This window comes from Carcharhinus amblyrhynchos, chromosome 23 (genome assembly GCF_965287045.1).
Source record: "Carcharhinus amblyrhynchos chromosome 23, sCarAmb.v2.hapA, whole genome shotgun sequence".
Classification (NCBI taxonomy): domain Eukaryota; kingdom Metazoa; phylum Chordata; class Chondrichthyes; order Carcharhiniformes; family Carcharhinidae; genus Carcharhinus; species Carcharhinus amblyrhynchos.
Window position 1 is genome coordinate 39,363,647 of NC_137346.1, and position 12,672 is coordinate 39,376,318.

Here is a 12,672-nt window from a genome sequence, read left to right on the forward strand (position 1 = left end):
AAATGGGACTAGGTTGATGGGGATCTCAATAGAAGGAAACAAACCAAATCCAAACTGATGCAAATGTTTTGGTAAGGCTAATGAGTGGCACATGATATTTAATGTGGGCAATTAGGAAGCAATGAGACTAGGTATGGGAAGTAATCACTGGGAATTTAAACTAAATGGCTCCAGGCAACAGGGCACCACGGGAGAGAGATATGTGAATACTGATGGATGAATTATTAAACCAGCGGTAAGGTTGTTGGATCTACATAGGACACTATTTTAACTGCACCTAGAGTTGTTAAAAATTCTGCCCACACCACCACAGCAGAACATCCAGGCATTAGAGGCAGTGTAACTAAACTTTTTATTCTGGAGAAGTCTTTAGGGAATTATTGTTCAAGAATTGGAAGTAAATACATACACTGACAGACCAATGCAGTGCAATAAACCTAAGAACCAGGGAACTTTTGTTCTGCATTAGAAAATGGAAGATGTACAGATAGATAACAGTGTCCCACAGAGAATGTGAGTGTACTGAGGGGGTGTATTGAAATGCTCTTGTCATCCAAATGAATATTGCTTTTCCTCAGTGTAACATCTGAGGGATGTTCCTAGGTGCAGCCAATGGGTGAGAAAGATTGAAGCTTAGAATGTTGGGTCTCTGTCCCCATTACATTATGCTGGGGGGTCCCAAACAGGTGGTCCCAGGACCATTTACTCATTCAAATAAGTGGAAGTGGCATTTCTAACGTGTTATCCCATTCTGTCATCATAGGTTAGCAATTGAATGTTCACGTGGAGCAATGTCTGACGAAACTCCATCGAGTCTTCAGAATTATCAGATGGACAGTTTGAAAGTAAAATTGAAACAATCTTAAGAATTTCCCCTTTTCCAGATGATCCTCGAGACGTGAGATCTTAAACTGCCACTGTGCTCCTCTTCTGTGCTTAGAGCAGCCTTTGACATTGCATCTGCTGTATTTTTGGAATGGGGTGCCTCTCCCTCTTTCATCTCCCTCACCCCTAAACTAAAACTCCTTTGAGTATCCTTGATAATGGGTTACTATGAGCAAATTTCTTATAGGATATGAGCGTGTAGTAATTGTTTTTGACACAGTGCTATAGAGAATGTTGTAAGCTCCTATTTGCAATGTCTTAGTTCTGACCATGTTGAGATCGGTTTGCAATCATCATGTTGCTCCTAATGACAGGCTTGGAGGGCGCAGTAGTATGGGGTGTAAGTTGTTCATTTTCTCATAAATTGGGGTTCCTGACCCGTGCCCTGCAAAGCTCCAGGTCTTTGGTTCCAATCTTATGCCCATTATAGCTCCTCAAGTTTTTAAATAGACTTTGATCGAAAAATACTGCTCTCTTTGTTGGTGGAATTACCAATCAGAAAGCAACATTTAACAATACGTATCTCTGTATTTAAAGTTCAGAGCTATTGAACAAGACAAAATGCCGCAGTGAGAGGACTATTCATGAGCATGATAGAGCTTACAGGATGCATTTCCATGAGGAGCTGTACAGTTCTGGGTGCTATAATAACATGAAACCACAAATCCTAGTCCTGCCGATATCTTAATTTAAACTGATCTGTGAGATGACTTAAGATGATGCTCTGCAGGATTAACTATAAAATAATTTCTTCAGGTAAATGTAAAGTTTACAATAATAGAAATGTCAGTTACGACAGAATAATTATGATTTCTATGAATAGTTATTAGGTTCATTTTCTTTTCGAAAACAAGAAGTAACAGAAATGTAGCTTTGCATAAACCATTCATTTAAATGTTCTCATCAGATGGAGGGCTGCAGTCATCTCCAATTGTGGCTACATGTGGAGGGGATTCAGTTTGCTTCATTGACTGTGAAACTGGGATGGTCCGTCACAAGTATAAATCCGTTGGAGAGGTGAGTATGGTTATATTGTCTACGGTAACCTGGTAGCATAGAATATTGCCTATATTGTTTGTGTAAATGTGTGTATGTGTGCGCGCACTAGGGTTTTTTTGGACTATAATTATGATACGCACAAATTAAAATTTAACTAACAGTTGATGTTTTAAGATGGGTGAAATTTGAAACACTACTCTTTGTTAGTGAATAAACTTGTTTCTGTTTTCTTTTTCTTTATAATTGCCTTCAGGAGCCACACTTTGTGCATTCACAATGAGCATCCTATTCTGTTGTCCTTTTTAATTAATCAATACTCGAAGGGCATAGTGTAATTGAAAACAGTTTCAGTGATAAGATCCTGATTGATTTATCTGATTTTCCTCAGGAATTCTTTTCTCTTGCCTGGACTACACTAACTGTGATTGTTAAGGATCAGAAAAGAAAAATCAATGTGTTAGCTACGGGTGGCCAGATGGGTGTTGTAAAGCTGATTCATGTGAAGGTGAATTATTGCTATGGGAAGATAAAGGCTCACAAGAGATCGATCTCTACTCTCTGCTTTTGCCCAAATCGGGAGACATTTCTCTTCAGTAAGCATTGATCTTTCTGTTGGAACACAAATCTGCTAACAAGAGACTTAAGGTTGATGTATGTAGAAGCATGGAAGTTTACAGAACAGAAGGCCATTCGAATCAGTGTTTCAGAACTAGCCCTTAAAGAAGTTATTTTTATCTCATTCTAATAATTCTAAACTGATGCTATCTTGCCATTTACTCCTTAAGAGGAATTAAGTTTTCCCTATTTTTAAAATTTTTACTCTATTCTTAAAGTTACAAAGCCAGTGCTCAGGATGGACCGGCAAACCCAAATCCATTCATTGCTTCCTCCAAAAAACAAATTGGAAATCCATTCTTTGCCACCACAAGGGGAACAAACAAGATTCAAGGTGACAAGATGATGCATTTTGGGCTTGTTCGGACACTTGATCTTATCCAAAAGCCCAACGCTATTCAGGCTATCAAAAGCTTTCTAATTTTAAAAATATCCCTGTTGGCTTCTCTATTCCAGTAGTAATGTAGTCTTCATTTCCCATCTTTCCCCTTAAGTCAACATTTTCATGCTAGGTTTTATCCTAGTTTATCTGTGCTATACTATGTTTTGTGAATAATAAATGGCCTTTCTTTGATGGACGTCCAAAAAACATCCACACTATTCTAACTATACCTCTACCACTATTTTGTACAGATTTATCATACCCCTTACTATCATATTCTTCCCCCTACTGAATTTACTTTTAAAATGGAATGTACTGTTGCCTTTTATTTACCTGCACTGCAGTTTCAGGGAGTTAGACATTTGAGTCCCATGATGGCTTTGTGCATCCATATCTTTCAGCATCTTTTCTTTGAATGCTTCATTAGTTTTCTTCCCAAAATTTATTTCCTCACATTCACATTAGCAAATGCCAAGTTTTTTAAAAAGTTGCTTTTGGAATATGTGCATTGCTGACAAAGTCGGTATTCGTTACACGCCCCAAATGACAGAGTGACTTGCTAGGTCACTTCCCTGTGAGGGAAGATAAGAGTCAATTATATTGCTAGACTGAATATAGCAAGCAGGCCTCCTTCCCTGCAGAGCATTAGTAAACCAGATTTTTTTTAAACAACAATTTGGATAGTTTCATTGTCATCATGACAAATACTAGCTTTTATGTTCCAGATTTATTTAATTGAACTTACATTCCCAGGCTCCTATGGCAGGATTTGAACTCATTTCTCTGGATCATTAGCATAGACCTCTGGGTTACCAGTTTAAATAATGACCATTAGGCTTCTTAATCCTTCTTAATTTATGTTTTGCTGAAATCGTTTACAGTCTTCCTTGTCATTTGCTAAACCTATTTGAGGAATTATTTGAAAATCTCCCACTCCTGCTTGGCCAACTTGTTAACGTTTCCCCCTCGGCATTGTCCACCCTGTCACCCTCATACCCAACCATCGGTCTCTGACAATGCTTACCCTCCATCCCTCATCACCTGACAGTCCTCACCCCACCACCCAGCTCTCACACACATGCTCCCCAACAATCTTCACCCTCTCTTTCTAGCTCACAGCATTTGATAATATTCATCCACACTCTGGAGCCTGCCCCAGCGCATCATCCAGAATGCCTGACTCCTACCTAGCGAGGGGAGAGGAAACAGCGTTGCTTGAGAAAGGCTAAAGGAGGGAGGAGTTGAACATTAGTGGTTTTGGGGCTAAGTGGCGAGCATTGTCACGGGTACAGGGGGCTGTCCTTTAAGCCTTTTCCATAACAGCTCTTGCTGTTAATCATGATCATATCTCTGAGATGAGCAGCAGGAAAAAGCGTGGGTAAATATCTAAGCATAGGGCATCGAACCCAAGCTGTTGAATTGAAGGACAGTGTTGGATACATTCATTGAGGGCTGCAGACAGCACAATTCCATACATTGGAAATTTAAACTTCCTGCGTAAATGCCGTGCTTGTGCACAGTTGGGAGTTCACTGGAATCCCAAAGCTTAACAGTGACCAATGTTCCCACATTCACTGCCATCACTACCAGAAGCTTACATCTACCATAGCTACCCAAACATCTAACTTTCTAATTTTATTTTGTATGTTTTACATATTGACGTGCGTGTCATCAATCCTAACGCGCAAAGACCACATGCTTGAATACCCATTGCATGCATGAAAGATAATAGTTTTTCTCCAAATAAACCTTTGCGGAATGGTAATTGTTGTTGACGTCAGATACCTTCCATTTATCCTGCTGCCTCAGTGGGAATTTTTACCATTCCTTCCTTTCCTATTACTTTAGTCAAAAAGTGAAAACTAATCATCACTGTATAATTCTAGAACGATGCCTGTTTGATAACAGTGTGACTGAATTGCACCTTGTTTGACACTGCCACGAGTAGAAGTCTAATCTCCTTCAATGCCTAATGCTTACAGATCCAGCTGAAGCTGTTTATTTTAATACTAGAATCACAATTGACCAAATCCGTCAACAATACTTTATACCTTAGCTGTTCACATTTAGAGCAAGCCATATAAATTATCTGTTCAGGTAGATATGACTTGGGATTATCTCATTTTCTCTTGCTAATTTTCAGATTGTAATGTTTTAATTTATTATCTTTGACCAGCTGGATCCTACGATAAGACAATCGTCTTATGGGATATTGGTGTTCCAGATTGTGATTATAACTTCAGAGCGACGTAAGTGCTGTGCATACTTGCTAAATGAATAGGAACAGTATTTTTAAACATGACTCCTTCTGTTCGCCAAGTGCAGTTTCAATGTTCATGACAAAACATCTTTTCTCAATGATTTGGTTTGAAGGTGGATCAAAATCATGTTTTTATCTAACAAGTATATAGATTATTGGAGAATTTCAGGTACTTAGAGACTTGGTAGAGGTATTAAAATTCTGAGGGGACAGAGTAGATAGGGGAAAAATTGTCCCCACCTATGGTACTATGATTGGTGAATGGATGGACCATGAGAGCACAGATTCACTAATGCCTTTTAGGAAGGAAATCTACCATCCTTACCCAGTCTGGCCTATATGTGACTCCAGACCCACGGCAATGTGGTTGGTTCTCAACTGCCCTTGGGCAACTAGGGATGGGCAATGAGTTCTGGCCATCCAGTGATGCCCATGTCCTATTATTTAAATTTTAAAAAAGATTTAAGGCAACTGGCAAAAGAAGCAAGGCAATATGAGAAAACACTTCTTCACGCAGCAAGTGGATGGGATCTGGGATGCTGTGCATGAGAGTATAGTAGAGGCAAGGTCATTTGAGGCATTCAAAAGGGAATTGGATTGTTATCTGAAGAGGAATGTGCAGGGCTGCAGGAAAAAGGCGGGTGAGTGGAATTAAATAGATTGCTCCTACAGAGTGCCAGTGGCAGACACGATGGACCAAATGGCCTCCTTCAGTGTGGTGACAATTCCCTGATTCTGTGAAGTGATTATCAATTAGAGCTTAAATGATTATTAGGTTTTTGAAGATCACTTTGTAATTGTCTTCCCAAACTAAGAGTCATGACTCCCGGTGGGGTCAAGAGAGGAGATTTGGGGGTGACGAACTCTGCGTGAGCAATAATAACTGAGGAGCTTTGACTGAATGCTAGAAGTCACAAGACCCCTTTAAATCCTTGCGACCTTTTATTATGGTGGCCTGAATGGCTGCTGCTTTTGTCCTGTTCCAGAAAATTAACTGAAAAGGCAAATTTTTAAAAACGTGATGATAAATTGGGGTCCAAGTGGTGAAATGTTTGGGAATCACCCTCCCAAATGCAGGCCCATTGCAAACTGGTGAATTAGTAACTGAGACCTGAACTAGTTTGCTTTTAAAATCCATGTGACGGCAGACAAGCTAAGTGAATGGGCAAATGCATGGCGGATGCAATAAAATGTGGATAAATGTGAGATTATCCACTTTGGTAGCAAAAACAGGAAGGCAGATTATTATCTGAATGGCTATAGAGACAGAGGAATGTGAAACGAGACCTGGATGTCTTTGTACACCAGCCACTGAAGTTAAGCATTGCAGGTGCAGTAAGTGATGAAGAAGGCAAATGGTGTGTTGGACTTCATAGTGAAAGGTTTCATGGGGATTCGATGTATTGCTACAGTTATACAGAACCTTCATAAGACCACATCTGGAATATTACATGCAATTTTGGTCTCCTTATCTGAGGAAGGATGTTCTTGCTAGAGAGGGAGTGCGGTAAAGGTTTCCCATACTGATACCTGGGATGGCGGGACTGATGTATGAGGAGAGGTCGAGTCAGTTAGGATTTTGTTCATTGGAGTTAAGAAAGAGGGGGGGGATCTGATAGAACCTATTGAATTTTAACAGGCCTAGATAGGGTAGATGCGGGAAGGATGCTCACAATGGCAGAGGAGTCCAGAACCAGAGTCACAATCTGACATACAGGGTAAACCATTTAGAACTGAATGAAAAGAAATTTCTTTACTCAGAGTGATGAACCTATGAAATCACTACCACAAGCAGACAAGGCCTGGAATCACTACCACAAGCAGTTAAGGCCGATACACTTTATGTTCTCATGAAGAAGTTAGCTTCAGTTCTTCCAGCTAAAGAAATCAAAGGGTATGGTAGGAAAGGGGGAACAGATTTTTGTAAAAAATATTCATTCATGGGACATGAGCATTGTTAGCTGGCCAGCATTTATTGCCCATCCCTAGTTGCCCGAGGGCAGTTGAGAGGTCAACTATGTTGCTATAGGTCTGGAGTCGCAGTAAGAAGTCTCAAAACACCAGCTTAAAGTCATTATTCACCTGATGAAGGAGCAGCACTCTGAAAGCTCGTGCTACCAAATAAATCTATTGGACTCTGACCTGGTGTTGTGAGACTTCTTACTGTGCCTACTCCAGTCCAACACTAGCATCTGTACATCCTGGAGTCACATGTAAGCCAGACCAGGTAGGGACGGCAGATTTCCTTTCCTAAAGGACATTAACGAACCAGACGGGTTTTTCCAACAATTGACAATGGTCATCAGTAGATTCTCAATTCCATATTTTTTACTGAATTCAAATTCCGCCATCTGCTTTGGCGGAATTCGAACCCGGGTCCCCAGAACATTAGCTGAGTTTCTAGATTAATAGTCTAGCGATAATACCACTAGGCCATCACCTGTCCTGAGTGATGATGATAACTGGTGGAGCAGGCTCGAAGGATCAAATGATCTATGCCTCCTATTCTCTATGTTTCAATATGGGGAACATTTCAGCTACTGTGGTGCAGAGGGGGTTCATGGCATTGTTAGGTTATAGTCCATCCACATTTGACAGAATGGGGAGCAAGGAAGGGAGTGAGGTGGGAGAAGCTCTCAGTACGTGTTCTGAGCAGGGCCCACTCCATTTTCTCAGGCAAATATCAATATAGTTCTGAAAAATCTAATAAAATTAAATGTATGGAATATTTGAAAGAAAAATACTATAATTAATAGTAATGTTTTAAGGATTCTGGCAGACATGGAAAGTCGAGCCAAAGAAATTTGAGAGAAATATTACCTGGAAGGGAAATGAAAAGAATAGCTTAACAGCTAAATGCATTTACAAAGTGAATACATAAATTAATTTTCAAAGTTCGCTACTCAACTGGCAAAGTACCTCTTTGGAGCTGTGTCACTCTAATGCCCTGTGGTGCCACTCAGTGGCTAACATGCAAAAAATCATGTAATATTTTTCCACATTTACTCTAATTATTAAATTCCAGCTATTGTGCCTCAAACATTACATGACAGGACAGCTTTACCATCACAAATGCCTCTCATTATACCAACTACACGTTAAACATGGACACTTCTATCATGAAATTTATCAGAGGTTAAAATGGATCTTTTATGATGCATTTCAAAATGGACTGCCGTGCTTCATGTACCAAATTGAATATTTAATAGACTTGAAACACCATAGGACTTTCTAACTAAATTAATTACTGTACAAATGTTATTGCAAAACAAAAATACTGTGGATGCTGGAAATCATAAGTAAAATGCCAGAAATGCTCAGACAGCATCTGTGAAGGGAGAAACAGTTAATGGATCTGATTTTTGTCAGGCCAGTGGGGATATAAAGTAGGAGCAGAAGTGGACCATTTGGCCCTGCAAACCTGTTCCACTATTCCACCATTCAAAGGTCATAGCTGATCTGTTAGTGTTTCAAGTTCCATATTCCCATCTATCTCCAAATCCTTTGACTAACAAGAACCTTATCTACCTTTGCTTTAAAATATTCAGTAAACATACTTCCAACCACCTTCTGAGACAGAGTTCCAACAGCTCTTTGGGGGGAGAAAAAATATTCCTCATCTCTGTCCTAAAAAGGCAACTCCTAATTTTAAAACTGTGCTCCCTAGTTCTGGACTCACCCATAAGAGGAAAAGCCCTTTCCAAGTCCATCTTGTCTGGATCTCGCCTGCTGATCAGTGAACCAGTGGCGAATTCCCGTCAGTTCCAAGGAGGAGACTTTGTGGAATCAAGGTCCTTGCTGCGATTGGGGTCCGAGGCAGTGGAATTACCCAGCCATAAGTTGCAGTGGGCTCAGGGATAATTGGTGTCAATTGGCTCATTAATGAACCTAATTAACATCCTGCCACTAGCGGCCAGGAATTACTCATCAGTCCCTTTCGTCCTCCCACTTAATTGAGCGAGGTTTCTGTCGCTGCTGGGAGACTGATGCGAGGCCCCCCCCATAAATTAAATGTGGGCCACCATCTTCCCACAGCGATGGGTGGTTTAATTCATCCAATGTTTCAGGTCAAAAACCTTTCATCCATTCTGATTAAAAGTTTTTAACTTGAAATGTTAACTCCATGTAGATGTGTCCTTTCATTGTGAACTGATTTAAATTTCTTATGTATGTCATTGTATGAATTCATATTTTTGCATCGTAAACAGAATTTCTAATATAACAGCTGATGTAATCATAAAAGAAATGATTAGCATTGTTACTGAATAGAGACACTTACTGGAACACTTATGGTTGTGCTACTGAGCCAAGTTCCAAAAAAATTTTTTTCAGGACTAATTTTCTCTGGGAGAATAGGGACTTGTGACCATTCTGAATATATCCAAAGTTCTTTGTTTTCTCTCTTTGTTATAGCCAGTTGCTGGTTTTGAAAGTTTGTTCAACCCCTTTGAAGATGTGTCCTGTTCCACCCTGCTTTGATCAGTACCTTGTGGCCGCATGCGAAAGGGGATGTTTTGCCTGGGACATCTCACTAACAAAATATGAGAGCAAAAGGTAAGTAGTTAACTTCAGGTGTTCAATTAGTCACATTTTTGACAAATTTGGTCTTTCCCTCCTGAAAGTTTTTAACCTTCCTGCGAGGGAATATCTTGGTTGTCAGTGACCCTCTTTGTATCAGGTTCAAGTGTCTCTGACATTTGTACAGTTTCCTTCTGCCAATGTCCAATGGTGCCCCGTCTTCTTTTCCAACAGTCTGTCTTGTGTGACTTTACAGCTAACATTCCTTCGCAATCTGGATATTCCTTCTGAGACCACCCCACCCCCCCTACTATTGCACCACCACACACATACCAACCCCCACTTCAACCCCTCCTCAAAACATTCTATTTCTTTTTTTGGTAAGCACTGCTGCCTCATAGCGCCAGAGACTCGGGTTCAATTCCTGGCTTGGATCATTGTCTGTGTGGAGTATGTACATTCTCCCTGTGTCTGCGTGGGTTTCCTCTGGGTTGTCCGGTTTCCTCCCACAGTCCAAAGATGTGCGGGTTAGGTGAGTTGGCCATTCTAAATTGCCCCTTAGTATCAGGGGACTAGCAGGGTAAATACATAGGGTTACAGGGATAGGGGCAAAGTCAGTTCAAGGGCAAATGCGGATCACAACCCAAACAGGCTGCGGAGTGTGGTGATTAGGGGATTTTCACAGTAACTTCATTGCAGTGTTAATGTAAACCTACTTCTGACACTAATAAATAAACTTTGAGAGGAGCATAAGGCACAATTGTGCTTGTTCTTTACCAGCTTTACCAAACTTCGCTGGATTCCAGGGAAGTGTGGGATGATTGGAAAACGGCTCATGTTATGCCGCTGTTTAAAAAAGGCAGCAGGCAAATGGCAGGGAATTATAGGCCAGTTAGTTTAACGTCTGTTGTTGGAAAAATGCTTGAATCCGTCACCAAAGAAGAAATAGCGAGGCACCTAGAAAAGAATGGGTTGATAGAGCAGATGCGGCACGGATTCATTAAGGGGAAGTCGTGTATGACGAATTTATTGGATTTCTATGAGGATGTGACTAGTGCGGTAGACAGAGGGGAACCGGTGGATGTGGTGTTTCTCGATTTTCAAAAGGCATTTGATAAGATGCCGCACAAAAGGTTGCTTCAGAAGGTTAGGGGGCATGGAGTTGGGGGTAAGGTGTCAGCGTGGATAGAGGATTGGTTGTCTAATAGGAGGCAGAGAGTAGGTATCAATGGGTGCTATTCTGATTGGCGGTTGGTGACTAGTGGAGTGCCGCGGGGATCGGTACTGGGGCCTCAGCTATTTACCATTTATATAGATGATCTGGAGGAGGGGGCTGAGTGTAGGGTGACGAAATTTGCTGATGACACAAAGATGAGTGGAAAAGCAAATTGTGTGGAGGGTGTGGAAAGTCTGCAGAGGGATCTGGATAGGCTGAGCGAGTGGGCGAGGACCTGGCAGATGGAGTACAATGTTAGCAAGTGTGAGGTTATCCACTTTGGCAGAAATATTAGTAGGAGGGATTACTATTTAAAGGGCGAAAAGCTGCAGCATGCTACGATGCAGAGGGACCTGGGGGTCCTTGTGCATGAGTCGCAAAAACCCAGTCTGCAGGTGCAGCAGGTGATCAAGAAGGCGAATGGGATGCTGGCCTTTATAGCGAGGGGGATAGAATATAAAAGCAGGGAGGTCTTGCTGCAACTGTACAGGGCACTGGTGAGACCGCAGCTGGAGTACTGTGTGCAGTTTTGGTCACCGCACTGGCGCAAGGATATTTTGGCCTTGGAGAGAGTGCAGAGGAGGTTCACTAGGCTGATACCGGAGATGAGGGGGTTAGACTATGAAGAGAGATTAAATAGACTGGGTCTGTACTCGTTGGAGTTTAGAAGGATGAGGGGGGATCTTATAGAGACGTATAAGATAATGAAAGGGATGGATAGGGTAGAGGTAGAGAGATTCTTCCCGCTCAGAAAGGACAGCAGGACTAGAGGGCACAGCATCAAGATAAGGGGGGGGCAGTTTAGAATGGAATTGAGGAGGAACTTCTTCACTCAAAGGGTGGTGAATCTCTGGAATTCTCTGCCCGTTGAAGTGGTGGAGGCTACCTCGCTAAATATATTTAAGTCACGGGTAGATAGGTTTTTGACAGACCAAGGGAATTAAGGGTTATGGGGAGAAAGCTGGAAAGTGGAACTGATCCACTTCAGATCAGCCATGATCTTATTGAATGGCGGGGCAGGCTCAAAGGGCTAGATGGCCCACTCCTGCTCCTATTTCTTATGGTGCAGGTCTCCAGCAGAGAGGCCTGTCACTTGGCCTGTGCTGCTCTCAGACATGCCTAAGCAAAACACACACACACACACTGCCACCTCGGCTACCGCAGGGGCCCACGGCCTACTGCAACCCCCTCCATCCACCCAGAGTGACCAATTCTCCTCCCGTGATCCCTAATACAGAGTGGCAGCAGGTGTCTGCCCTCGGTCTGGCCCTGTCCCCCTCTGGCTCTGCCCTTTTGTGTGCCTGGTGGGCAATGCTAAGTTGGCACTACCCAAGGGGCATTCTCCCTTGCCCCCAACCTTCCTGGGGGGTGGGGGGGGGGGACTCAATGGACCCTGGTTCTATCGGTGAGGCCATCCCCACCCATACGTGATCCTGTCCACTCAAGACCACAGAGGCAAGTGAACCCAGATGATTGTGGCTGAAGCTCATTAAGTCAATGATAAACATATTGAAATTTAATTTATATAAATTATTCAGCCTCATGCCAGAAATGGGTGTGACGCTGACTGTGCCAGATACCCAGCGAGAGGCATGAAATTAGGTAAGATCGCCCCATAGAATCAAAATCTGTATAGGAGTCCCACTTATTTTCCCTATTTTTATTTTACTAATTTGTAAGTACACTTACTTACAAGTGGAGGAATGTTGTAGTTGGGACTGGAAATTGCAACTTTTTGATGTGTTACAGGAATGATTGCATTTGTTGTCTGTTAAAAACATGCAGTGCTTCATTGTG

General features: G+C 41.9%; 1 protein-coding gene across 2 annotated transcripts in view; it reads left to right on the forward strand.

Annotated features, from left to right (window-relative positions):
* Positions 1–12,672, forward strand: part of lrwd1 (leucine-rich repeats and WD repeat domain containing 1) — a 38,119-nt gene that overhangs the window by 13,690 nt on the left and 11,757 nt on the right. For both annotated transcript variants that reach the window (XM_080210793.1, XM_080210794.1), the window contains 4 exons: positions 1,793–1,902; positions 2,273–2,477; positions 5,058–5,130; positions 9,555–9,695. In XM_080210793.1, the coding sequence (XP_080066919.1) occupies positions 1,793–1,902; positions 2,273–2,477; positions 5,058–5,130; positions 9,555–9,695 (529 nt within the window). The remainder of the gene's footprint in view (positions 1–1,792; positions 1,903–2,272; positions 2,478–5,057; positions 5,131–9,554; positions 9,696–12,672) is intronic.